Source organism: Cornus florida, unplaced genomic scaffold (genome assembly GCF_030987335.1).
Source record: "Cornus florida cultivar Cherokee Brave unplaced genomic scaffold, ASM3098733v1 CherokeeBrave_3.0.0_Hap2_Chr05, whole genome shotgun sequence".
Lineage (NCBI taxonomy): Eukaryota > Viridiplantae > Streptophyta > Magnoliopsida > Cornales > Cornaceae > Cornus > Cornus florida.
Window position 1 is genome coordinate 114,473,448 of NW_026775575.1, and position 27,711 is coordinate 114,501,158.

Here is a 27,711-nt window from a genome sequence, read left to right on the forward strand (position 1 = left end):
CGGTCCATGGACCCAATTCAATTAATTCATAAATTAATTTCTACTCCACTAAAAGAAATTAATTGAACTCCAATTAAATAATAAATAACCTCTAAGTCAATATTGCACTTTGACCCCTCTATGCATAATTAGTTATCGGATAAATATAGCCATCAATCCGACTACTTAATTAATATATTTATTTTGATACCTTTGATTATTTCTGGCTCGATCACAATAAAACATTTGTTTGACAAAAATAATAATTTAAATAAATAAATATATAATAAATCATTTTGTCTAAAAACACACGAAGGCCTTCGAATTTACTTTGTGATCAACCATAATCAATACAAAATAAATACAAGTAGCAATGATGCAAATATTGAAAATATAACCCTCTAACTATTAATTACATAACTACCCAAAGTGTCGGTCTAAGGATCCCGAAGAATCCGCCGAACAAATCAAAGTAATTATTAATTAATAAAAGAGTCTATCCTTTTCTCATGCTTAAGAGTCAAATGCCATGACGGTGATAGGGAGTAATTGCATACGACGACTCTCGCAATATATCTCAAACTAACGCGGATCCAGTTCAAGTCTTAATTAATTATGAGTCCATCCATAATTACCGACTATGAACAATTTATAATTACTATTTATATATCATGCATTGATTGTCATCACATACATATATATAAATATTTCTTGTAATTAACTGGACACTATCAATTTCATAGTGAATTGAAACATAATACATTGAATTCACCAATTATATAAATCATAAATATTTCAGATATGTCAGGAACATATGTCAATACAATCCAGATAGGAATTTGCTATGCCAGGGCATATAAATCCCAACACCTCTAGATCTTCCAAAGTTTTGCAAAAGCTAGGCCCAACATAACACTGCCTTCAAAAATCTATAGTACCAAATTGTTACTACAAACAACAATCTTGAAAGGGTCCTGATTCTCTAACCTCAACACTGTGCACCTCAATAGCTTACTAGATCTTATTCTCTTGCTTTGATGGTTACCATGATACTATTTTTCCAAGCTCGTTATATACGTCAATGGAGTGTTAATTAACTTGGCTTCCTACTCTCTGATTTCTTTAATACTGAAATGTAGAATTAATTTCCTTTGAAGAATAAAGATGTTGATCGTTATTTTTGTTACCCTTTGGGAAGCTGTTAGATTGTTGGACTGTTACCCAAGGTTCTAATAAGTCCAGAGTCTGAGTAATGAATAAGACTTAGAGGGAGGATGAAAAGGCCTTGTGGATATTAATTTTAAAGTTATTTTAAGGAGTTATGTTGGTCTTGATTTGAATTTTGATTTTTATCCATTAATTTTTGGACACTACCAAATGACTCTTTTTTTGTTTTTTTGTTTCAGGTATTAATACGGGTGATTTTAATCACATTGGCTTGTCACCTTTCAATCCCATCAAGGTATCTATTTTACCCTTCTATTTAATGGCTAGGCATGAAAATTGTGAAAGATGTCGCTCTCAATGTGAACTGATTAAGTTTGAATGCATGTTAGATTATAAATAAACATTATCCATCCTCTCAACCATTCAGGAAATATGAAATATAATAAGAAAACATAATGTTCAAAATGTTTTCTAAGTCCTTTTTTTTAGTCTCTACTGTGCAGATAACCATGCATGAGATCAGCTCAAATTATTTAAGCAGTTGCCCTTTTATGCCATGGTATCAGAGATGTCACTTTCCATGTGTGGTTAAGTTTATAGGCATGTTAGATTATATATATACATTATCCATCCTCTCAAACAATCAAGGAAATATGAAAAATAATGAGAAAATATAATGTTCAAAATGTTTGAACATAAGTAATTGACTTCTTCTCTGGCAAGTTTTTTAGATAACCATGCATGAGATAAGTTCAGATTATTTAAGCATTTACCCTTTTATTCAAATGTTTTACTTGAATTACAGGATGCTAAGCCAATATGGAACGAACTACCCAGTATTTATGACTATTGATGAATACATGGAGTGGTTAAGTACTGCCACGAGTGACGGTGAGAAGGATCGGATTTACGGCTATGTTAAATCACATAGAATTTATGTTGAAAGATCTGATCCAGAGAAACTGCTTAAGAGCCCAGTCGAAGATAGTAACTGGAAAGCTAGGGTGTGTTAAAATTAATGTTGATGGAGCATTCAGAAAAGTGCAAGGCAAGGGCAAAGATGAAGAAGGAGAAGGAGCTTGGGGTGCGGTGTATAGAGATCATACGGGAAAGGTTTTAGAGGTACTTAGTGACACAATAGATAATGTAACCATGGCATACCAATGTGAGGTTCAAGCCTTTTTGGAAGCTCTTAAAGGTGCAAAGGTTTTTGGTTACAAGTCTATTTTTATAGAAAGTGATTGTAAGAATCTCATTGTTGTGCTCGATAAGGAAATCGATAATAACAGCGAATTTGCAGAGATCTATAGGTATTAAACTTTGTATTATACTTTATTATTCTGCTTGAACTTTGAAATTTTTTTTTTTTTTGTTCGTCGTGACTAAGACAGTGTACCTTATTTTTTTTCTTTGAAATGGTAGTGAGATTAAAGCAGAGTACAAGAGCTTCGATTTCAAGGGCAAAGAGCACATCTTCAGGGAAGGATCAATGCCCATCGTGTTGCTCAGGGCAGGATTAATGGCGTAATACTTCATCAGGATGCCATTAATTACCTTGCAGAACAAGATGTGTCTCTGGTGTCCTTCCGTTTTGTGCCTGTTATTGCCAAGCCCAATTAGAGGAGTTTCAGTTCTTCCTGTATTTCAGTAGTGAAGTTAATTGCTCTTTTTGGCACTTGTCCTTTTGTTTGATTTCGACACTCTAGAAAGAGATCCCTATTGTTGCCGGTCTACATTAATGGGAACAAATGTTCTCACCATGTTTGGGCTTTCTTTGCTATTAGTCAATACTCGTTACTATTGGGAAGTTGCAGGATTATTATTATTTTTTAATTATCATGCTATCTTAACATGTTTGGTTTTTCTTTGCTGTACTTGAGTACTTAATAGTAGGAACCATCTCTGAACTACTGTATATTTCAACCTGTTTTTTTTCCCGAGACTAACTTTATGGGACGACAAATTTGTTTCTGGGGAAGTTGTTAGAATGGTGATTGGGACTCCATTATTACACCCGAACTTTTCTAAACCCACAGAAAGAAAAAAAAAAGAGAAGAAAAAGAGAAAGAAAGACCCTTTTTAACAAGGATGTTCTTGTCACCCATTATGGTTTTGAGTGAGTACTGCGGCTTTAGGAAGAGAGAGTGTTGTGATAAATGAATCTGTGTGTATTTGTGATTCTATGAACAAAAATGATAATTGAAGGTGTGAATCTGTGTATTTGGATCCTATGAACAAAAAAGATGATAATTGAATGCGTGTTTGGGATCGTATGAAAAGAAGTCATTTTTGGGTAGTGTTGGCAGTTCATCGGCAGTTCTTGCTGGATCACCACCATCACCTGTGGTTGGATTAATGAAACGACAACGGTGCATTGTAAGTAGGGTTTTAAACCCCATCCGTGCATTGTAAGTAGGGTATCACAGATCACCCTGCTTCTGATTGGAATATCTATGTCACAAGATTAGACCGTTGGAGAAAGCCAGCAATATTTGAGAACTGTGATATTTGTTACGTGGCAATCCGTGTATAGAGTAGCTGGATTTTTTATTTTTAAAATTTTTAAAATGGGTTAAATAGCATTACTCCAAAATTAAATAATGAAAATTAAGTGAAATGAAAATTGTAAATTAATTTTTTAAAATTTTATATATTCAACATTTAGGCTTTTTGTTTGGATGTAAAATATTTTTTAAAAATTATTTTTTTATTTTAATTTTTGGTGTTTTGATTGCTAAAATATTTTCAACGAACTATTTTATGAACTATATGAACTAGATCTCAACCTCGACCTAAGCTTTTGCAAAACACCAAAATATATAAAAAGAATAAAATATTTTACCTAAAAAAGAAAATATTTTACATCAAAACAAATTGAGCCATGTTTTTTTTTTTTCCCTTTCAAAATCTTTATACTAAATTTCTTTCAAAATCTTCATAAATGTGTAAAATCATTAGAGATGTTCAATGAAACTAGGTTGCTCAAAGACCGAACAACATTTGTATTATTATTGATCAAATACAAGGAGAAGTGGAGAAGAAAGAGCAAAATTGAAATATAATCAAATTCATAAATCCAATAATAATTCGTGCAAAAATTTATGAAGAAAGTGCATGCATTTAAAATTCAAACAGTGGCCAAATCAATCCCCACTGCAAGTCTGCAAACATGCAAAGATGAATCCATTGTGTACAGTACTACATTAGTTTTCAATATACATAAAAATCCAATCCGAAAAGGTAATATTCAAATCTCCAAAAGTTCCATGCGCTTTGCATTAATCAAAATCATAACATATTGAATTTGTAAGAGCTGAAGATACAAGAAGATAATATGCCACAGTTGATTTATCGATCACGCAACAAGTAGAATATATTAATCAACAAATGACACTCGATCAACAGTACTACCTTCAAAAATTATCAGCCAACATACGCGAGTTAACCCCTTCTTAATTGCTAGTGCGAAGGACGAAAATTGATTTATTGATAGAAGATATCCAGCAGATACTCTCATAGGTATACTGGAAGGCGGATGATAACCACTGATAGGAAAATAACGTGCCTTTTTTTTTATCCATGAGGGGAAACGAAACATATGAGCAGGATGAAGGCATGAAAACAAAGGTAGTTATATTGGAGGAATGTTGCAACAGACAACTTTCGCACCGTTTTGTATGATATGAAAGTAGGCGAGAAAGGGCCAGCTAGGGAAGAAGATGGACTGACCTTCCCCGAGCTCCTTCCTGGCTAGCTGTTTTCTTCATCTAGAAGGCCCCTTCTCCCCTACTTTCATCTCCCTAACTAGTGGTCTTCTACCCCTAGTGGAGTTCTCACTCTTCTTTCTCTGATGTCATCTCCTCAGGTAATCGGGGATGTGAACTTGCAGACGGATCCTGTCATTGAACCAGAAAAATGTCCAGATAGACTTGGGTAGGAAACCCCTCCTGTTGAAGGTCAATCTCATGATGTTAACCTTAATGAAAGAAAGGCAAGGGAAACAAGTTGCAATGGATGAGGAAGTTTATGAAGACCTTGAGAAAGGCTCAGATTCAGATGTAAAGCTCCAAAACAATTTGCTGAGGCTCCAGGTGTACGAGTTGAAGAAACAATTAAATGACTCGAGTCATCGATTTGGATCTCAAGGTGGTAGCAACGCGGGTGGTTGTGAAAGGCGGTCGAGATCTAGGAGAAGTATCTCAAGATCTAAATCTCGTCTGCCACTTCCAGCTAATAGTGGACACCGTCGCAACCTGACCCAGATATGGTTTTTACATTTGAAGGCCAAGGCTTGTGTGTCGACGCAGTGAAAAATTGTGGGTGATCCCAACAATTCATCTCCCCTTCTGTTGTCAATAGTGATAAAGGGGCTAAATGGCAACTGGGAGGATTGCAGAGTGGTACTTTGTGGATGGAAAGCTCCCATACAATATTGTCAATTCGATCTCTCTATAACTCTGGAGAAACGAAGGTCTTATTAAGGTTCTGAACAACGATTTGGTGCTTAGAATCGTGTGCGTTATTCTAGATAGGCACTTGGTGCTCGGGAAGAGGGTTATGGGAATGTGGCTTGTAAAGTACGACTTGGTGATGGTGCTAGTTTGGCTTAGATTCTTTGGTCTTCCCCTTGAGCACTGGAATGAAGGTGGCTCGAGTCATGTGGCCAGTGTCGTTGGAACTTCGTTACATGTTGAATATAATACCTCAGCGAAGAAGAAAATTAGTTATGCTCGGGTCTGTATCAAAATCGATGTGAGTAATGACATCCGATCCACTGTTCCTCTACGGATATCTGATGACAAGTGTATTCAGGTTAGAGCCAAGTCTCAAGGGCATCCACTCAAATGCAATGACTACAATGTTTCCGGTCACTCTAATGCTACTCGCGGTGCCTTGCATGCCGCAGCTTCTAAGCAAGGAACAGAGAGGCATATGGGTAAAATCATTGAAGATAACAAGAATAAGGAGTAGACGATGGTCAATCACAAAGGGAAAGCCCAACAGGGGGAGCGTTCTTATTCCTGAACACCATGGTCCAGGTGATTATGATGCTGAGATTCCGAAAGATGGTAGTAAGGAAATGGAAGATATGAGTAGATATCCTGAAACACTTCAAAATGTCTTAGGAGCAGCCTCTATGATAAAAAGGATAAGGAGTCTAGGGATCACTATTATAAGAGCTCCCAATATGTAACAGTGGATGCAATCCTTCTAGTAGATTTCCAACTTTCTTTAAAGACATGGAAGAGGGTAAGTGGTCTACTCAAAACTCCACTTTGGAGGTTAGGAGAAAGGTCTCCCTTGGTCAAGATAAGGTTGAGGCTTATGCCAAAGAACATCAAGTGAGTAGGCATGATGTGATGTAGGATAAGGACAACCTCAAACAATTGAAAACAAATAAGAATTTTGGGTTGAAAGTCAGAGAAACAGATTATGGTTCAAGATGTGTTAGTAGAGATAAAGGATTTGAGAGTAACAAATAAAAAATAAAAAAAAAATACTGGAATCACACCAACAAGTCTAGGCATCAAACCTAGAGAAGGCGTCACATCCTTATATCTTGTAATCTTGGTGACTCAATCCATGAAGAATAAAAATGTTTTTGAAAGCATTCTGTGAGTGTAGCTCATGACCTTTGGATTACCCCATAATTGAGGTAATCCACTTGACTCTATAGCTTAATAATAGTAATCACCCCATGATTGAGGTAATCAATGTTTAGACTCTATGATTACCCATAATCGAGGTAATCAATATGACACTAACATAATAAAGTAATTACTATTAACTGATGCAATTTGATCATAATAAATGCAAGTTACCATAATTATGAAATTTGATCATAATTGATGCAAGTTACCATAATTATGACATTTGATCATAATTGATGCGAGTTACCATAATTATCCAATTTGACCAAACACCCCAATTATCGAGATTCCAAGTGGACCCCATCATCTAGCATATGCCAAATTAAGACTTGAGCCTTAGAACCCTCCTTGCCACACCTTTTATACAATGTAAAAGGCTGCTGCTACTGTTTTCTATCAAGGCGTCAAGCCAGGAGAGATCTAAAGAGACTTGCGAGGTGTCGTAGCGATAATCGCAGGGTTGAGGGCAATCCCTCCTTTCTCTAATGTATTGTGGTGCTCTTTCCTTACATTGATTTTGCATGATGATTGTTTTTTGGAATATTAGGGGTCTCAATGACCCTAATAAGCAAGCTAACGCCAGGAAATTTAAAGTAGCACAAGCTATCCTTGATTGCCTTGTTGAAAAAAAAAAAGAAAAAAAAAAAGAAGAAGAAGAAGAAGAAGAAGAAGAAGAAGAAAGAGAGAGAGAGAGAGAGATGAAGCTTTTTAAGGAGATAACGTGGGAGTTAATTTTTGCTTTGAATTTGATATTCGGATCCAAGCAATAATAGATAATTAAAGCATTAACTAAAAATAATGGAAGTGTGAAGCCTGCCAATGAAAAAAAGAAAAAAATAAATTTGAGTCTAAATTTTATATTTAATTTAGTAAGTGTATAATTAGAATATTTAGTGACTATGATTTAAATTTTAAAAAAAAAATTGTAAGTAGAAGTTATTGGTCCTAACAAAATTTATAGAATTTATTTGTGTTTTATTAAAAAAAAAAAAAAAAAAAAAAAAAAAAAAAAAAAAAAAGGTACTGTAGGATATATGTGTATTTTTATTCGTATGAAGCTAACGGATATAAATGGGTCCCTAAAAAAACCCTGCAATTCTAGGGTTTTGTAAAGCACAAAGAGAGCGGTGATCTCTTCCTCGCATTTTCTCTAGTAGAAAGAAAATGGTAATCTCTTGCTCGAAATCACAAGATAAGGGTTTAATTTGTTGATTAATCTTTGTGTTGTTTCAAGCAAAGCAACCCATTAGAAGAAAATGTCAGACTTTCTGCCTCCAGATGTGTTGATCGATATCATCGCTAGACTACCCATCAAGACCATCGCCCAATGCGCCTGTGTCTGCAAATCGTGGTACTCTCTGGTCACAGGCCCTAGTTTCATCACCACACACCTCAATAGACATACTCTTTCTGCCAACAACAACAACAACCAGCTTATACTAGTTCGAAGCTACTCTGATTGCAGCTCTGAAGCACGATACACTATAGGTTGCGATAACAAAAAGTTCCGTGAGTATACAAAGCTAGGGTTTCCCTTCAAGAGCTTCCCAAACAAGAATTTTAGGGTAATTGGTTGCTGCAATGGTCTCATTTGCCTTTCCGATGATTTGTCCAAGTACACGGAGGACCTGCATCTATGGAACCCGTTGATTCAAAATCTGATAACACTCCCGGCCCCAGTTCGAGTCACCTTTCAATCACATGGTCCATTTATGCATAGCATTGGGTTCGGTTTTGATCCACTCACACATGATTTCAAGGTGGTGAGGATTGTGTATCTCCAACAAGATGGATCTACGGTTTTGAAAACTCCACCGGAGGTTGACATTTTCACTCTGAGCACCGGCACTTGGCGGAATATCGGCCATTTGGATCTTCTTCCATATGTCATCGAGAAGGAACGTGCTCCCCAGGTTTATGTGAAAGGGGCTGCACATTGGATTGCAACAGATACGAGGGATCAAAGCTTGATTTTGTCCTTCAACATGGGTTATGAGGCATTTGACAAGATTATGATGCCTGCTAACATGGGTGGTAAGGAAGGATTGCTAGATGTTCGTGTTGCCAAGTTTCAAGAATCACTCTCTCTAATTGAGCATCACAGTATTCAGAATGGGGAGAGTTGTTGCGTATGGGTGTTGGAAGAGTATGGGGCTGAGGAGTCTTGGAGTAAACGATTCACATTTCAAATGCGTGACAGATTTAGGTGTGTTGGCTTCAGAAAGAGCGGTGAAGCTCTACTGGCAACAAGTGAGGGATTTCTGATATGCAATCATTCTAAAGAAGAGGACGTTGTATTTCTAAAATTTAAGTTGTTTGTAAATTCTCGAATTCCTGGTTTTCTTGATGATTTATGGTATAAGAACTTATTTGCAGATGCTTACCCAGAGAGTCTAGTTTTACTTGGGACAAAATTTTGTGATGCAGTCACTTGTGAGGTATCACCTGTTTTGCATCCAGAAGGGAGTGGAGCTTAAGGAAACCAACCTCACCTATATCGAGAGGCATGATTTCACTTATTTTATATGCTATTGCTAAGTTCTGTTATCAATACATATGAATGTCAAAGCTCAACCTCACATTTAAATAATCCCTGTTATCGTTGCTTTAGTAGGTGGCATAAAATTAAAAGTTTTACCGTCAATTTCTGTTTCTCATGAGTAATAGTTTTCCTAAATCTTGATATGCTTTTGTGTCTGACGTGAAAGGGATCTTGTCTTGCAGGGTTGAAGCCCAACTTGGAAAATAAAAAAGGAAGAATCGAAGGAAGGTGGGAGTAGACGTTGCGTAGTGAACTATTTCCCTGCTTTTAGTTTGTTTTACTTTGCTTAGATTTTATGTATATAGATGTCGTCAACAACTTTCTTTAAGTAAGGATTTATCTAACTTGTTTGCTTTTGAACTGTTGGAGAATTTAGGCTTGCAATGCCTTACATATGTTATGCTGAAATTTTATTTATCCATTATTGCTTATCTTGTGATGCCATTGATTGTTTCTAAAATCTGTTATGAGGTTTTTTCCACATTATAATATATGAATGTAGTTGTCAAGTGTACCTTTTTTGGGCCATCTTGTTGGATTTTGAACGAAGCATTCAGAAATCACTAATCAGGATATTTGGTAGGAAATCGTTGGTAGTTTTCCCTTTGGTTCGCATAATGCAAGCTAAGGTCTAGCTCAGCTTATTTGGCTCGTTTAGGCAATATGAGTTCTAAAGCTCTTTTCAAGAGCTCCATCTTCAGGTTAAGATCTAGATTGATAAAAGAAAGGGTATAAACCCATGTAAGGCCTAATAAATGAGTCATGTTAACTAGTCTTAAGGAGATTTTATTTTTTATTTTATTTTATTTTTTTAACGAAAATCTGTTTATCAACATGTTTGCTTGCCTAATGAGTAGGCTAACTTATTTGGTTACGAGTAAAATTTGTTGTTTAAGTTTGGCTTGTTTACTTAGAAAAGAAACACGCTTTGTTTATTTGCAGCCTTTTTGTAGGCTAAAGAATCAGTTCCACGTGCCTGCACAGTGGGGTTATCACCTCTAATTGGTCAAGAGACTACACAGTAGATATCTAGCATAAAATAAATTAGTTTAACTTGAATGAAATTCCAAAGTAGTGCCATCCACTCTTATTATTGGTTGTGTAACTTTGACTTGATGGGATGAGACTATAATAAAATATATGGCCTTCATACCACTTGTTACTGTGTTTAAGTTTCAACCATTACACTAATAATATTAGTTTACCTTCTTTTTTATGCAAATAAAATTCCATCTTATTTAAACAAATAAAAGTCAATTAGCTTTAGTGACCCTGTGAAGTTGGCTTTTAGAACTGCTAATACCTTTTTGTGCACCTTATTCAGACTTGATTCAAAAATTGTGTGGCATTTGATGAAAAAGCCATTAAACAAGGCAAAAATATCTTCATTTTTTGCTTTCTTTTTATCCCTTTTCAGTATGTCATAGGCATATTTTAAGTCCTGTAACTTGAATTAATAATGTGCTTGCTGGTGATGTGTTGTTACTTGATGGTATTCTGAGGTACTAGATCTATTGCTTTGATACACCTATTTAATTGATGGTGAAACCTCGCATTATCTTCTGAGTCCTAATGTCAAGTTTCTAGGACAAGCTTAACAGGCTGCTTGCCAAGACATTCCCCTATCCTAACGACGAATATTTTTGAAATCCTATAGTTTGTTTCCTCTTACTTTTCGATTGCTGCAATATATTCTTGTGACAAATTCTCATTTTAGAACCTTTTAAATTGAGGAAACATGGCTTACAACATAAAATTTGATTAGAACTGTTGAAATTGATGAAATTTAGCTCTGGTTGGATGACCTTGATCCAGACAAGAATTCAGAGTACATCTTTTTGTCATTTTACAAACTGCCTCAATGCTTCTTAAAACATATTGTTGTGAGCAAATGAGCTTGGTTAAGGTTCTATTAGGGTGCTTTATTGTTTTGGATCAAAGTTATGGTATTAACCAAGCAGAAAGTTATGGTATTAACCGGCATTGTCATTTTCTGTTGGAGATACTGCTGGATTTGCCTGTGCTGCATGTAATTGTTTCTCCTGAGAAAAATGATATTCCCCTGAAGTTTGTGCTTGACTACTTGCAATTTTCTTGATTCATAAACATGCTTATCATGTTGAAGCATGAATTCACTATTTTGCTGAAAATTCTGATGCTAAGAAACCTGTTTACTGATGAAATTGGTCGTAACCTTTGTTTTTTTTTTTTTAGTGTGTGGGGGTCTTAAAATTGGCTTGTATACATTGGTTGGTATATCTCTTGATGAAATTCTGTTCATCACTTAGATCTGTTTATTTAAAAAATGTGTCATCTATTGTTGATGCTGCTTTACTTTGGAACGTTTAGGTTACAGGCATCTAATATTTGTTTATTGCCCATACAGAAGAGTACTTAGTTATCCCAAAAAAAAATTTAAAAAAAATAAAAATTGTTTATTGCTAAATGTTATTGTTTGGATACTCTAAATTGTGCAAGTATTCTCAATATTCAATGGTTTTAGATTAAGATTGATTCTTTAGTTTGAAGGAAAGGAAATAAAAATTTATTCTTGTTTTTGGGTAACGAAAGTAAATTTGTTTTTTCGCATAGCTATAATCACCATCAAATTATGGGGATTGAATGAGTTCAAAGCAAAGCACAAGCTTAACATTGATAGAAGTTGATCGCCAGAGACTATGCCAATTCGACTGCCTCTTTAGGTTAACCTTTGATTGAGATCTGCTAGATTTTGTTTTATTTCCGTTTCCAATTGAAGATTGAGCGCGTATTTAAAAGTATATAAACACTGTCCTTCAATTTTTCAAATATCTGATAAAGTAGTAAATGGTACCTGCGATTTAGAGTATATAGGTTTATGTTAATTAATTGTAAGTTGATGTCATCTACATCGACATACTTAACTTAAAATATTGAATGTGAAACTGTTGGTTTAAGAGAAATCAATCTTGTTAATCGTTTTTAAACCCAATTCTGTATAAAATATATGTATTAATTATAATTATCAAACTTTTGAAATAATTGTTGTATGGTGATCATAATCACTATAAAATAAAATTAAAAAAATAAATAAAAATCAGCCGACTTTATTTAAATTGCTCGGGTGCAAGTAGATGACCATAGTCACTGTAAAATAACTTTTTAAAAATCAGTCCACAAATCATAATTTTTTTTTTTCTTTGATTTTGTTATTTGGTTACAAACACAAACAGTAATGGATAATGAAATCCTTATCCAAAAATAATGGACAATTTAAGAATGGGTGATGTCTGTGGATGGAAAAACATGCAAGAGAGAAAAAAGTCTGTGTCTAATGTTTCGTTGTAGGTGGAAAGGAACGAAGAGGGGAGGAGGGAAGTTAGGAAGGAAGGAAGAAATAAGTAGAGTTGAGACAAGGAGAGAAGAAAAAAGAGATGGATGAATTATCTTTCTTTCTTCACAAATTTTTATCCCTCCAAATATGAACGAAAGAAAAAAAAAATAATAAATAAATAAATAAAATAAAAAAGGCAAGCTATTACAAAAGTTTTCAAGTCATTTTTTTCTTTTGAAAGGTAAATTTCTTTATATAATTTTTTCTATTCCATCTAACAAAACAAAAAGAGAGAGTCTCTTTCTAATTTTAATGATTGGAGTATTACTTAAAGGAAAACAAATTCAAAAATAGAAGTTGAATCAAATGCAACTCTGGTTGGATGGCCTTGATCCAGAGAAGAACTGAGAGCATATCTTTTTGTTGTTTTACAAACCACCTCAATGCTGCTTAAAACATATATTGTTGTGAGCAAACTAGCTAGTTAAGGTTCTATTAGGTTGCTCTATTGTTTTGAATCAAAATTATGATATCAACCAAGCAGAAAGCTAAACCTAATCAGCATTATCATTTTCTTCTGTTAGATATTCTGCTGGATTTGCCTGTGCTGCTTGTAGTTGTTTCGCCTGAGAAATGTGTGATATTCTCTTTGAAGTGTATGGTTGACTACTTACAATTTTTTGATGTTTTGGAACTGCTATCTTTCATTGATAGACATACTTATCAACTATCATTTTTTTTTTTTTTTTTTTTCATCGTCATCGATTCATCATTATTATTTGTCACAAGGAATCTATGAGGCCGACAATGACCTGACATTTAACAAGGATTTCCATTTCATTTTTTTTTTTTTTTTGAATCTTTAATTTCTATTAGAAGAGAGAGAGCAATATGCTATTCCATTAGGTACAGCAGCACATGGAGTTGTAGATTATTAGCCTCTTTCTTTTGTCACATCCTAACTTCAAGTTTCTGGGCACATTCTATACCTTTGATACTTTCATATTCCATCCTAGGAAAAGATAACTCAAAACAAATGATGTCTCATGGCCAGGGTGTACTTGTCAGTCCATGTTCTTCCCTCCCACAACGTACTTTTGTACAAAGCGTTTCGTTTTGGTATACAATCTTGTTGTTTTTCGCTCAATCTCTTCTCATCATATCCATGATTCTTCACAGATATAAACAACCCATTATATATATATATATGTTTGAGCTACCATCTTCAATCTACACATAGCGAAACAAGAAGAAAGGGTCAGCAGAAACAATGTATTCTCAAGGTCTCTTTTTACACTTAATAATTCTGTTTCTTCACATTATGACCACAACTTCTGCTACTCTTCATCATGATTATTACAGAAAGACCTGCCCAAATGTCGAATCCATTGTCCGTTCCACGGTCCAAGAGAAGTTCCGACAGACTTTTGTGACAGCGCCAGCCACCCTAAGACTCTTCTTTCACGATTGTTTTGTTCAGGTTTGTCAACCTCTCTTCAGCTCTATCTAAACAACGTTAATTGCCTTCTATTTTCTGAATGCTTATGACAAAACTTAGTCATCTCTTATATGCACATATATTTGGTAGGGCTGTGATGCTTCGGTGATGCTAGCTTCGCCCAATAACACTGCAGAGAAGGATCATCAGGACAATATTTCCCTTGCTGGGGATGGGTTTGACACGGTGATTAAAGCCAAGGCTGCTGTTGAAAGAGAGCCCGGGTGCAAAAATCAGGTTTCGTGTGCTGATATTTTGGCCATGGCCACCAGAGATGTGATAGCTATGGTGATCAAACTTTTTCTCTCATGAACAATTTTTTTTTTTTTTTTTTTTCAAAAATGCTGTTTGCAACAAAATTATAACACATTTCTATCATTTGGGATCCCTTCATCAATGGAATTCAATTCTAACATCTAAATTTTGTGTGTGTGTGTGTGTGTGTTTTGCTGCAGACAGGAGGACCATCTTATGCTGTAGAGCTGGGAAGACTTGATGGGAGGATCTCTAACAAAGCCAGTGTGCAACACCATCTCCCTCACCCTGAATTCAGTTTAAACCAGCTCAATGCAATGTTTGCTTCACATGGTCTAACTCAAATAGACTTAATTGCCCTCTCAGGTACGAATTTTTTTCAGAGACCATTACACAGAAGACAGAACGGGGGTTATTTTTATTTCAAAGACCTTTCAAATTAGAAACCAATATGAACATGTTCATAGTTGGGATTGTTTAACAATTTTATATGTACTCATGTTCATGAAAATATGAATTACTGCAGGAGCGCACACAATTGGGTTTTCGCACTGCAGCAAATTCTCCACACGTATTCACAACTTCAACAGCAAGAGTAGGACTGACCCTACACTCAACCCAACATATGCAAGGCAGCTACAAGATATGTGTCCTATAAATGTAGACCCCAGAATCGCCATTCCCATGGACCCGAACACACCTCAAACATTCGATAACATGTACTACAAAAACCTTCAGAAAGGAAGGGGGCTGTTCACCTCGGATCAATCCTTATTTACTGACAAGAGGTCAAGAAATTTTGTCAATCTGTTTGCATCAAACAAGACAGCATTTGAAAAGGTTTTCGTGGCTGCCATTACAAAGCTTGGACGGGTTGGTGTTAAAACTGGAAGCCAGGGTGAAATCCGAAGTGATTGCACTGTGTTGAACTAGAAGAAAGAAATTTAATTTACATCAATTCATTTTGAGCATGCTGTTACGCTTGTCCCTTATATTTTTTTAATTACAGATGCAGTTCTATCATCTGCAAAAGCCTACTAGTTCTATAAAATAAAATCCATACACTATTCAAGTTCTTGGGGAAAAAGGAGAAATTAGGCATAATCATTCATATGAAACTGCTTCTCTAAAGAAAATAAAAAAGAACTGTCTACATTTTGTCTGGGTAATGCTATTTTGTTTCAGATAAAACTGATATATCCTCTGCACTTGGAACAGGCAATAAAATAAAAAAAACTGAAGATTGAAAAAGTAGCACGAGGAATATCACTAATCTAACCGTCTGGAAGATTAAAATTTTACATAGCCTTAATAATTCTTAATTACGGAATACTATTGGATAACCACAGGGTCCCACACCTTTTTGAAGCCCTGGCTCAAACTGTATAATGCTGTTGGATTGTATCAATGTCTAGTCCTTTCAGCTTCACAACTGATTCAACATGCCCCTTCAGCGTATGCAACTCCCGGAGCCTGAAACAAGTCAATCCATCACCGATAAGAACTTGAAGATTAATCTTGAAGCTGTATATTTCCTGATTTTGTTGGATGCTTCACAATGGAGAAGAACTTGTCTACAGAAGCAATTACTGAGCACCCAACTTACAGCAGAGATTGGGGGCCAAAGTTTCCACCAAATATTGTGGTAAAGATGGGGATATTCTGGTCATTTTCAACAATTTCAGTGTCCCTTCTTATTTTTGACCTCTTTTATCTGTGCGCTTTGTTTTTTACTTCATTCAACCAGAAGAAATCGCTAGTATAGTTGTAGACAACTCCAATAGTTGGAACAAAATTTTGTGAAATTGAACCTAGATGCTTAAAAACTGAAACGTCGTGATTTTTTGGTAAGAGTAAATCTAAACAAGGCATATCATTGTTCTGCGTCATAACCATGTGCCTGCTCTCATTGGCAAAAAAACCTGGCATCGCTTAAAGGATCTAAGGCTTAAATGACAGTAGCTTGATTAAAGAAGGTAACTTTTCACTAGCATACTTCAATGACCAGGCATGAGTCTTCCAAAGAGTTAATGTTAAAAGCTAAAACAAATAGCTTACCTTGCAACTTCAGCCCGTCTCTTTGCTTGCTCTGCAATCTCTGAAAGCTCCCTATAACTGTTCTTTTCAGAGAAAATATTACTGGCTTCAGGTGGTTGAAGGCCATGTAGAGTCCTCTGTGCAGCAGCCCATTGTGCTTCTCTCTCTTCTTTGCCGTAGTTGCTCTTAGTAGTAAAGGCAGTCTGTTGTAAGAGCAAAACAAAAATAATGGAGTCAAAACCCACCTAAAGAACCAACCATTTCTAAATACTGAAATGCCCGAACTTTTAAAGAATTATCACAATAGAAAACCTACCTTGTTCTCCAAAAGATTATCCCAAGCCTTCCCACTTAAAACATAACGGATGACAAATTTGAGGATGTCAAGTGGAATATATGTAACCACGCTGTAAAGCCAAATGACACCAGCCCACCCCCAACCACATCCCTCTATTTTTGCAAAACCCCAGTTGGCATAAACAGCTATAACTGTGGCAACCTGTAAATTAAACAATGCTTTTACATGTTTCATTAAAGTAAGTTATCCATTAGTTTTCCAAATGTAATAGGAAAAATTGTCATCCAGTTTGCAGAATGAAAATCACCTACAGGAAAAATAGTACTACAGAGCAATACAACATTTAATGAAGATCAAATAAGTTCATTGTAATTTAAGATAGTATTTCATTTAGTTTATTATGGCATCTAAATGAGTCTATTTCTTTTACTTTACCATGAAAACTATACACCGGTAGCTACCAACACCTGTGTATTATTCTATGTAATAATACTCCAAAAAAGGAAATAACCACTGTTTTTGTAGTACTGTGGTCAACTCACTCTCATTTGAGAAAGCTACCAGTGTATAGTTCTCATGGCGTGTGATACGAATTTAAGTTGAAAATATTACAACATTGACCTCATAAAGCTTGTATAAAATCTGTAAAAAATCCCTCATAATTATTAGAAATGTATCCTTTGAAAATTGAAACTGCTGCTTCTAGAATTATAATGTCACACGACTAATGAATTCTTTGAAACAACACGTTTAACAGTTCCATATTATCATGCTGTTCACCACCAAGTTTCCTGGTCATTCAGGGAGAGTCATACACCTTTGTATTATTCCCTTCAAACCAGAAGTATTCACTTGCATAATTCCATCGGAAAGTTACTAATGTTACCCCTAATTTCAGACTTTTTCTGGACAACACCTACATGATTGTGTATCGTTGAATCCAAGAAAGAATAGTATGGTTTGAAAAGGAAAATTTAGGCCTAAAACAAACGCCCATCTAGAATTGCTAATTACAACATTGGTGTATTAACTTGAACTACAGAGATTAGCAGGTTATAAAAAATCTTACCAGTTGAGCTATTATAAAAGCAGTGAGTAACAGTAGTCCAGGGCGTTCTGCAAAGGACCAGCTGCGAGATCTTGTAACAAATATGAGTGCCTGACTCACAATACTCACTTGCAAGTACAAGGCTGCCATCATTTCAGGAGGGTTATTTCTCAACGATCTCACATGAAATGTGTCCTGCATTGAACAAATAAATAAAACAATCATTAGCATTTTTGTGATGTTAAGATTATCAGGACAAACCAAATTACATATTTTGTACCGAGAAAAAGTCGGTATCTTTCATAACCCAGAAGAACAATACTGTCGCTAGTGCCATGTAGCCTCCAAGCACAATGCCAGTTGCAAAAATCTCTTTCAGTTTCCAGCTGTCTGGCATTGGAGATGGCTTCACTCGATCTTTTGAGATTGTCATAATTGTTCCTATGTGTATATGACAGATATAGTCAGGATCATAACAAAAACCAACACTAAACTGAGAAAGAACCATTGTATTGCATATGAATTGAGAGAGTATTATATTAAGTGATGTAGCTCTTTGGGCTCTTTGTGCCATTGATGTAGGCCCTAATGGCTGAACCGCTTGATTTATTTATTGCTTCCGTTTTATGCTTTACAAGATCTAATCTCACCGTCATTTAGGATGGCAATAATTAGAACCATGAAAGGAGCAAAGTCAAACTTCCAAATCAGAGCAATAAGCATGAAGCCGAACTGCAGAATTGAGAACAAAGAATAAAATTGAGTTTTATAACAATACTAAACCATTTTTTGAATAAACATCTCCAAAGAATTTTCAGTACTCACCACAATACGGATGGTGATTGAAACAGCATAGATCTGAAAAGTAGAAGGTAAAAGCCAAAAACACAGAAAGTTAGCTCAGACATGTTTTAAGACATAAAAACTTGATCACTGAAAAGGAAGGAGGTAACTCACTGTGTAGTTCTTCATCCTTTGGAAAATAGCCCTGCTAGTCAGCACTGCACTTATTATAACACTCAGTCCAGGTTCAGTGAGGACAATGTCTGAAGCACCTCTAGCAGCATCAGTAGCATCAGCAACAGCAATGCCAATATCTGCCTTCTTTAAAGCAGGGGCGTCATTGACACCATCTCCCGTCATTCCACAAATGTGCTTCCTCTCTTGCAACCTCTTTACAATTTCATATTTATGCTCTATCATATACAGAGCAGCCCATTAAATTATTGAAGCAAATTCCAAATTCCAAAAAATTACGAAATTTTTAATGATCGATGGCATGCATGAAAGCAATACATGTTAGAGAATAGGGACGAGGGATAATCTTATGTCATTATTACTGTTGATTTGTTCTGTATGATCCAAGTTTTTTGAAGAAAATTGAGCAAAATACAAAAATTTAATTAATGTTTGGGATATTTGAGGATTTCAAATTTTAGGATCATAGAGTGTACTATTTAATCAAGAAAGTTGAAAGTGTTTCCAGTTATACAATATGGCAAACAAAAAAGTACCTGGAAATACTCCAGCAAATCCATCAGCCTTTTCGATCAACTCATCTACAGGGAGGGCTGCAATGGATGAATCCTTATCTTGACCAAGCAGTGTAGAAGAGGGGTACATATTTGTTCCCATTCCAAGCCTGCGTCCAGTTTCCTTGCCAATGGCAAGCTGATCCCCTATGCATTGAGGAATAATTAAAAACAATTAGAGATGAAGAATAAGTGAGGAATAAGATTAAAATTAAATACTTTAAGGGGAGTAATATACAGAATTATTACCAGTAATCATCTTCACATTCACACCTAGATTAAGAGCTCTTCTAATGGTTTCTGCACTATCATGCCTGGGTGGATCGAATAAAGGCAATAAACCAACAAGCTGCCATGGAGCCCCTGGACTTTCCTTTGTTTTCTCAGGAATTGTCTGCAAATCAATCACGAAAGCAACAATAAGAACCAAAATATTCCATTAAATCAACAAGACAAAAATGCACCGAAGTGACAACTGCATACCTGTCTAGCAACAGCCAAAGATCTAAGTCCACGTTCAGCAAACTTTTCAATTACCGAATGAACCTTCTTTTTAACATCCTCCTTGCAGTTGCAAAGGGCTAATATCTATTTGTAAAGGATGAGAAAGACAAAATTCACCACTTATTTTTTTGAAAGTTTGAAGATCTACTTCTCAAAATACGAAAAATAAGGTACCTGCTCAGGGGCACCTTTGCTGGCTCGATGCCAATTTCCATCAGAATCAATGTAGGTTAGAGCAGTCCTCTTATCCACGGGATTGAATGGAAGAAAGTGAATCTCTCTGATACCAGCTCGTGCCTGTCGAAGGTAATAATAAAAGAAAAAAAATTAGTTGGAACCATTTTTTTTTTACTATTTATTGATTCTTGTAACAAATTTAAAGCATGGATAACATAAAATAAAAATCATATAAAATAATATACTCCAGATATTTTTACCTCCTTTGGGTCTGCAAGCATCCCTACAATGGCAGCATCAATGGCATCTTGATTTTCAGTTCTTGAAGCTCTTGCTGCAAGCAGTATCACATGCTCTCTCTCCACACCTTTTGCAAATACTTCGATCAGACTTCTGTCAACTGTTAGCTTGTTCAGGGTTAGTGTCCCAGTCTTGTCACTGCAGAGAACATCCATGCCTGCCATTTCCTCAATGGCAGTCATTCTCTTGGTGATTGCACCCTGCTGAGAGAGCCTGTGGGAACCAATGGCCATGGTAACAGATAAAACAGTAGGCATGGCAATCGGAATTCCACCAATCAAAAGGACCAGTAAATTGTCAATTCCATCCCTGTACTTGCGGTGCTGTATTGCATACATGACCAAGAGCTCAATAATTATTCCAACAGCAATTGAGCAAATGCAGAAGTTACCAATTGAAGTAAGAACTTTCTGAAAGTGCCCCACTTGGTTGGTGCTATCCACTAAATGGGCAGCCTTACCAAAGAAAGTATGAACACCTGTTGCAATAACAACTGCTTCAATTTCGCCCTGTTTACAAGTTGAACCAGAGAATACTTCATCTGAGGGGTGCTTAGTGACAGGAAGGGATTCTCCAGTTAATGCAGATTGATCGACCTTCAGGGGATCACCATCAAGAAGGCGAGCATCAGCTGGGATTATATCTCCCAACTTAATGCTTATGATGTCCCCTGGAACTAGTATGGCTGCATCTTGCTCACTCCATCTACCATCTCTAAGAACCTATATTCCCTTACCAGGATATATTAACAAAGATTAGAAGAATTATACGCAATCACTTATAGCAATTTTGAGTAGTTTTTACCTTAGTTTTTGGAGCAAGGCCAGCCATAAGGGCTGCTGCTGCATTACCAGCATTGTTTTCTTCAACAAAACTGATTGTGGAGTTGATCAACAACAAGGCAATAATTCCTACGAAATCCTGCCAATCTGGAGGCTCCCCGCCACCATTTGCGAGCACAATAGCCATTATAGCAGCAGCTTCCATGACCCATGATAACGGGTTCCACATAAAGCCCAGAAACTTGAGAAACTTGCTCTCCTATTTACGAAGTTTTATATCATCATATGCTGTGATATTAATTCCCAAAACGACAACGAAAAAAAAAAAAAGAGCAGTGTGCACAATTTAAACTGTCAATATTCTAAATCAGACCTTTTTTTCCTCTAGTTTGTTTGGTCCAAAAATTTGGAGCCGGTTCGCTCCTTCTTCTGACGATAAACCTTCCCTTGTACATTTTAACTGCTCAAACACTTCCTCTATAGGAATCTTTTCCTGTAAATCAGAAATCATGATCAGTTTCTCAAAACCATACACGCAATACACCATCACAACCAACTATCTAAAAAATCTTAGTACCTTCTTGTTATAAAATACATGAAAAAATTACAACAGTGACCATTGGTACATGTAACAACTGAAACTGAATATTTAGCTTACGGGCAACCAAAAGCCAGAAAATATATAAAAACCCCAGAAAAAACATCCACTTCAATTGTTCTAATAACATGCTTTAAGTGCAATATCAGGAATCATTATATCTACTTGGAAGATACTCAGCTCACATAACTTATAATTTTCTCAAGTTGGGAATCTTCCTCTTAATCTGTTTTTTTTTCTTGCCCCAAATAAATGATAGCCACTCTTATGGTCTTACATACCGTCTGTTGCTAGATGAAGATTGTATTATGCATTAGTTGTTTCACCAATTTCGGAAGCATAGAAGTACAGATAGTAAAATATAAATAAACCAAAGTTAAATTATGTATGTATTAGTTGCATTTATCACCTAAAACATTGAGAGGGATATAGGATCATAATGTAATCCTCAATATAGGACAGCAAAACAAATGAGTTGCTTTTAAGATTGCAAGAGCAATAACAGGCAATTCCATAGAGAACTAAGAAAAAATAGCAGATTATAAAGTAATTGTTAGTACGTTCTTCATGGAACCACGATTATCAAACTTGCATGAAAGCTTTTTTCCAGACCCAAAGAATCCTTTTGGTTAAAAAGTTGATGTATAAATATTTCCATCAATGTTGAAAATACATAGAAGGATATCATACTGCCCAAGCCTGAGGTCCATTCATCAATGAGGGCCTGAACAATCGATGAAAGTGAGAAAGGATCTGACACATAAATTTGTTAGCCCCTTTACATTATATAAAACCCAATACAAAAAATTGTTACAACAAACTAACAAAGTGTTTTTTTCATCCTTGTTCATTTAATTATTTTGATGGAGAGTGAGTACATATAACATGACACAAGAATTCTCTATCAATTACACAAATATTTCATATCAGAACATTAATTTCAGAATTTTGCATATTTTTTCCCTTTCTTTTTTTCAAGCAATAGATTAACGATGGAAAGACTCGAAATGCATAAAGGGCAAATTTAAACAGTTCGGATAAATTGATAATGATATGGCGTATAGGAGGAACCTAATCCAGGTGGGTGCGAGAGAGTTATATTTGAAAGTGCAAGGCATTTTTGTTTCTAAGAGATCTGAGTTTGTGACGAATCCTAAGATATTTTGTCATCAGCGCCCCATCTCTTCATCTGACAAACAAAATAGACGATGATAATGCCAGATTAAACTGAATGAGGCATAGAGGAGAGTAATTTGTAGGGTCAGCAACGAAATGAAAATATGGAAAAGAATAGATCAATCAACTAGGTTAGGGTTTGTTTGCAAGGAGGTCTTACAGAGGAAACAGCATTGAGCCGATTGAGAGAGGGTGCGTCACTTGGATGGGGAGATGAGGGGCCTTTTTGTCATTTCATTTTCCTGAAAATAGTTTTTTTTTTTTTTTTCCTGAAAATAGTTTTGGGAGTGTTCGTTTTCGAATTGCTAATAACACTAACCAAATCAGATTTTTCTGTACTACCCTCACGTTCGTTCGTGTCCCTCACGGGAATTGTTTTACACTCTCTTTTTCTCCATTAAATTGTTGTTTACTTCGTAGCAATGATTCTCGTGCTCACTCACGTCTCGTTGAAGAACACAGAGAGAGCGATAGAACACTTGTTTCTCGTGACAGAAGCGTGGCTATCACGCTCCCGAATAATAAAGCCAATTTCAGCCCCAAGCAAAAGCACCTAGGCGTCAGAAATACGCCGCCGATGCAACAGAATCATATAGTCAACAGAGAATATAGAACATTATACTCTTAATATGGGATAAAATAAGTTACATAAAGCGAGAGCGGAAGGGTGGTCAAATTATATGATAATTTGACGAAATTATATTATAATTTGTGCATAACGCCTGTCGAGAAGAATTGTGTAATTTAAAGTAATATTGAACATGTACAATATTAATTGATTCAATTTTTCTATTGAGAAAGATTATATGGCTTAAGTAAACACTCAAATATGAATATAATTAAATATATATTATATATATTGACATTGAAGACACAGAGTGTTAACTGATTCAATTTTTCTGATATACCTTTTCTGCAAAATTTTGTTGATGAAATTAAAATCCTTCATAAAAGTTTCAACTTCAGATTCGAATATTTGAAATGATGCATGAATTGATAAAACGTACAGGTCTGAAATTCACTATATATTAATTAAATATATTTACATATATATATATATATGATCGAGAAGCAAGTAACCTAATGGTATCAAATGGCATCAAGTTCTTAGTCCTTATTTTGAAAGTGAGGTCAGAGTTCAACCCTTAGTGGAGTGGAGACATATGTGAATATCCAGTGGAGTGGAGACATATGTGAATATCCATCACCTAAGAAAATATATATATATATCCATCTTTTGGGGTTTCAAATGAAAATGAAAAAGGGGTTTCAAATGAAAATGAAAAATCATAACGGAACCAATAGAGATTTCCTTGCCGTAAAGTAAAAACCTAACAACATTTGAAACCTGTACAGCATTGATCAGAAAAAATTAAAAAAATTAAAAAAACCTATATAGAAGCCAATATTTATTGCCAAAAATGAAACAAAGATGAACATGTATATATCTATATAAACATATGTATAAATAGAGAGAGAAAGAGAGGAAGAAAATATACCAGATCGACGGCCTCGTTTTTAATCTCCTCGAGACTTAAAGCCTTGTTGCTACTACCCATACTGGAAGGAGAGAGAGACTTGTAGCTCTGAGGAGCAAAAAAAAAAAAGAGAGAGAGAGCTGTGAAGAAATGATGAGTGAGATATAGGAAACTTAAGTATAAGCAGATAAAACCCCAGAGAAATTCATCATATTACCCTAACAACTACTGCTGCTGCAACAATGTAGAGAGAGAAAGAGACACACGGTAGTTGTAATGGTGTCGCAAGAGTGCGCTGTTGATGGACTCTACGATTGCTCCATCTTGCGGAAATAAAGACTTCTTATTCCCCCGAAGCGTGCATGTATCTCTATCTATAAATATGTACCATATCTATATATATATATATATATATATATAACCGTAGACGAGTAATAATAATAATAATAAAGAAATAAAAACCACTCACGCAGCCTTAGCGCTCCATTGTGGGACCCAGACGGTTCGCAATTTATTTTCTTTGACCGTATTCCATTTATAGTTTTTTAATATATATACATTCAGTTTTTTTATTTATTTTTAATCTCAATAATATGTGGCCATTAATGAGTCCTGTTTTTTATTTTTTCTTTTTGCTGGGGGAACAAGGTCTAAGTGGGTTGGCCATGCTAGCTTACGTTGATAAATTAGTGTTAGATTTAGGTTAGTTGCATTAGGACACGTGTAGCAAGATAATGTATGGGTTGGCCTCATGTTATTCAAAACCTAAATTCAAGCAAATCAAAGTTACAAAATTTTCAACTCAAATATAACAACACCATTTATTGAAATTTTAAATCTAAATTGAATTTGAGTTACGATATGTTTGAGTATTTTGGATTTGAAATTGAATCAAATTTAATTTAAATTTAAACTGATTTTTTTTTTAATTTCAATATCAAGGCTACAATTTAATACTTCCAAACACAATATTAATACATTTAAATTGCATCACATGACACTTGTATTATCAATTACCTTTAATTTTGGTCAAAATATTAATAGATTGCCAAAAAAAAAAAAAAAAGGTCAGAAGGGTAAAAACATTAAATCTTCATAAATAATTTCTTAAACAAGTTTGTAAGGAATATTAGAGTATAGCTCAAGCCTAACCCATAAAATTGTCCACCTCTAATCCTACCTTCAATCCTAGCTACTCAACTCGAGTCTAATCAATTATTCTATTTTTAAATTCAAGTTGAGATTTCGAGTTAGTTCGAATTACCCATATGACTAATCTAATCTCCACATTAAAATTTTACTATAATTTGGAGTTAGTTTCAAATTAAATTACTCCTAAACACAAAAAGTTATAAAAACTTATTGCAAATTACTTATAAAATACAAATAATTTTTTTAAAAAATTAATTCTCCAAAGTGTTAAATACAATAGATTAATATTTAAACAAATAAAATTGAAAATAAAAAAAGGTGATCATGATTTGAATATACTAAGATGAGGCACACTTTCTTCTTTTTTCTTTTTTCTTTTTTTTTTTTAACAAAAACAACTCTATCATGAAATATCCTCACCAAAATTGTTAAAATGTTGTTGCTCATCAGAATAATAAAATTTTGTGTATATATTATGTAAAGGTGGCAAATGTGCGGGTTGGTTTAGGTTTGGGTATGGTCAGATACGGGCGGGTTGAATAAAGGTCGTGATTCATATTTAACCCGCTTGTAATGGGTTAAATATGGGTTGGGTCAAAATGAGACAGGTCAACCCATCATGACCCACCAACCCGTTTTAGGAAAAATAAATGTTATTATTTTGGATAATCTCATTATTATAGTTTTTTATTTCAGATGGATAAAAACTTGTAAAAATATGTACCGATAATTGTAAATTCTCCAATTTATTTTAAAAATTCTTTAAATTTATATTATTTTATTTATGATTATACATGCATGAAGGTAAGATATATATGTGTGTGTATGTGTGTAATGATAGGGGAATCGAAAAAGAATCTCTCAATTAATATCGAATTTGACGTGATTGGCCACAACAGCTTCTTTCTCATTTTTGTCGTTATATTTATTACATACCCATCATTTTCTCTTTCGAAAATTTATCAATCTCATTCTCAAAAGAATCTATCATCTGTTCTTCTATTGTCACCATATATCAATTCATAAGTTGTTATTACACCTGTAAATATTTTATCTCTTTATTATTTTTCTATTGTTTTGTTTCTTTCAGGAAGACCAAGTTAATAAGCCACCATGACAGATGAATAGACCTATTTTGATGAATTTTAAAGATTTGGGCTTATGTGTGGAATAGAGATGATGATGGCCGGTTATAACGACTCGAACCCGGAGGTCCGAACCGTTAGCTGGATCCTTATTCGAACCCGAGGTCATCTACGTCAAACCCATCATTTCTAGAGGTGTGACGACACTTATAAGATCATAACTAGACTTTCACATTGGCTCAAATCAAATCCCCAAGGATCAAGAGTGGAGAAACAAGTGAGGAAGAGCAAAGCAACCCAAACAAGTGCACTTCGGTCGACCAAAGTGGAGCTTCGGTCGGCCGAAGCAGACCTTCAAGAAACGGTCGATCGATACAAGAGATCCCGAGAGTGTGAAGATGGTTCGGTCGAACGAACCCCATTTTGGTCGACCGAAACAGGAGATCCCGAGAGCCAACAGTAGGTTCGGTCGACCGATGCACCATTTCGGTCGACCGTAATGGCTTCTTCGAGCCCTGAAGCTGGAACTGACATGCTGCACTTTAGAAATGAAAGGAAAACTAAGATGGGGACTTTAGAATGATTCAAACGCGGGCTAAACCATAAAAAATGAGACATTCCACGATCATAAACATGAGTATTATCGCATAATCAACTTACAACATCTTTTTAAGTCATTACATGAAGTTATACACCGAATAGCCAAAATACAAAACAACAAAATGATCTTCTAACAACTTTCAAGCCTGCGGTGGATTGTCATCCGCCAATTCTTTTCCATGACCTGAAAATGTTAAGTATAATGGGGTGAGCGAATCGCTCAGTAGGTTGCACCTAAAACACGCTTCTTGTGTCCCCGTGAACCTAACCAAAGAATAGAACAATAGAATTAGGGGTCATGCTAAGTCGGGAAAGCTCACATAACAGTTAATCTCAATATAAACAATGAAATGTTATGGAATGCAATGTATGCCAATGTCACTCCCCATTTTCAACATTCAAAACCATCACTTTCAAATAGTTAATATAACCCGCCATTTGGTGACCCTGCAGCGACACGAGAGAAGGATTGGCTAATGTCCCTGACCCTTGGTACCCCCGCGGCGTCATTTTGGGCCCAGCTAACTCAATCACGCTAG

The 27,711-nt window shown here is 35.3% G+C and overlaps 3 protein-coding genes across 6 annotated transcripts; 2 read left to right on the plus strand and 1 right to left on the minus strand.

Moving 5' to 3' along the window:
* The first annotated feature begins 7,566 nt into the window (after nucleotides 1-7,566).
* On the plus strand, nucleotides 7,567-9,783 carry LOC132308767 (F-box protein At3g07870-like). 2 transcript variants are annotated; one of them, XM_059806977.1, is made up of 3 exons: nucleotides 7,568-9,047; nucleotides 9,174-9,301; nucleotides 9,522-9,783. In XM_059806977.1, the coding sequence occupies exons 1-2, from the start codon at nucleotides 8,054-8,056 to the stop codon at nucleotides 9,272-9,274; spliced, it is 1,095 nt and encodes a 364-aa protein (XP_059662960.1). In that variant the 5' UTR covers nucleotides 7,568-8,053; the 3' UTR covers nucleotides 9,275-9,301; nucleotides 9,522-9,783. The 2 variants fall into 2 exon arrangements, with proteins under 2 accessions (XP_059662959.1, XP_059662960.1); XM_059806976.1 differs by having other exon boundaries at nucleotides 7,567-9,301.
* Nucleotides 9,784-13,771: 3,988 nt separating this feature from the next.
* Nucleotides 13,772-15,428, plus strand: LOC132308769 (peroxidase 16-like). The gene is made up of 4 exons (XM_059806981.1): nucleotides 13,772-14,132; nucleotides 14,241-14,438; nucleotides 14,606-14,771; nucleotides 14,932-15,428. The coding sequence occupies exons 1-4, from the start codon at nucleotides 13,923-13,925 to the stop codon at nucleotides 15,336-15,338; spliced, it is 981 nt and encodes a 326-aa protein (XP_059662964.1). The 5' UTR covers nucleotides 13,772-13,922; the 3' UTR covers nucleotides 15,339-15,428.
* Nucleotides 15,429-15,478: 50 nt separating this feature from the next.
* LOC132308768 (plasma membrane ATPase 4-like) lies at nucleotides 15,479-24,700 on the minus strand. 3 transcript variants are annotated; one of them, XM_059806978.1, is made up of 17 exons: nucleotides 24,553-24,700; nucleotides 24,357-24,443; nucleotides 21,457-21,576; nucleotides 21,106-21,342; nucleotides 20,262-21,023; nucleotides 19,999-20,121; nucleotides 19,804-19,908; nucleotides 19,570-19,714; nucleotides 19,303-19,467; nucleotides 18,746-18,984; nucleotides 18,614-18,646; nucleotides 18,439-18,520; nucleotides 18,069-18,229; nucleotides 17,810-17,983; nucleotides 16,759-16,941; nucleotides 16,464-16,645; nucleotides 15,479-15,878 (listed from the first exon to the last, which is right to left on the minus strand). In XM_059806978.1, the coding sequence occupies exons 2-17, from the start codon at nucleotides 24,414-24,416 to the stop codon at nucleotides 15,782-15,784; spliced, it is 2,868 nt and encodes a 955-aa protein (XP_059662961.1). In that variant the 5' UTR covers nucleotides 24,417-24,443; nucleotides 24,553-24,700; the 3' UTR covers nucleotides 15,479-15,781. The 3 variants fall into 3 exon arrangements, with proteins under 3 accessions (XP_059662961.1, XP_059662963.1, XP_059662962.1); XM_059806980.1 differs by lacking the exons at nucleotides 24,357-24,443; nucleotides 24,553-24,700 and adding an exon at nucleotides 22,753-23,574; XM_059806979.1 differs by lacking the exons at nucleotides 24,357-24,443; nucleotides 24,553-24,700 and adding an exon at nucleotides 22,242-22,733.
* Nucleotides 24,701-27,711: the final 3,011 nt, after the last annotated feature.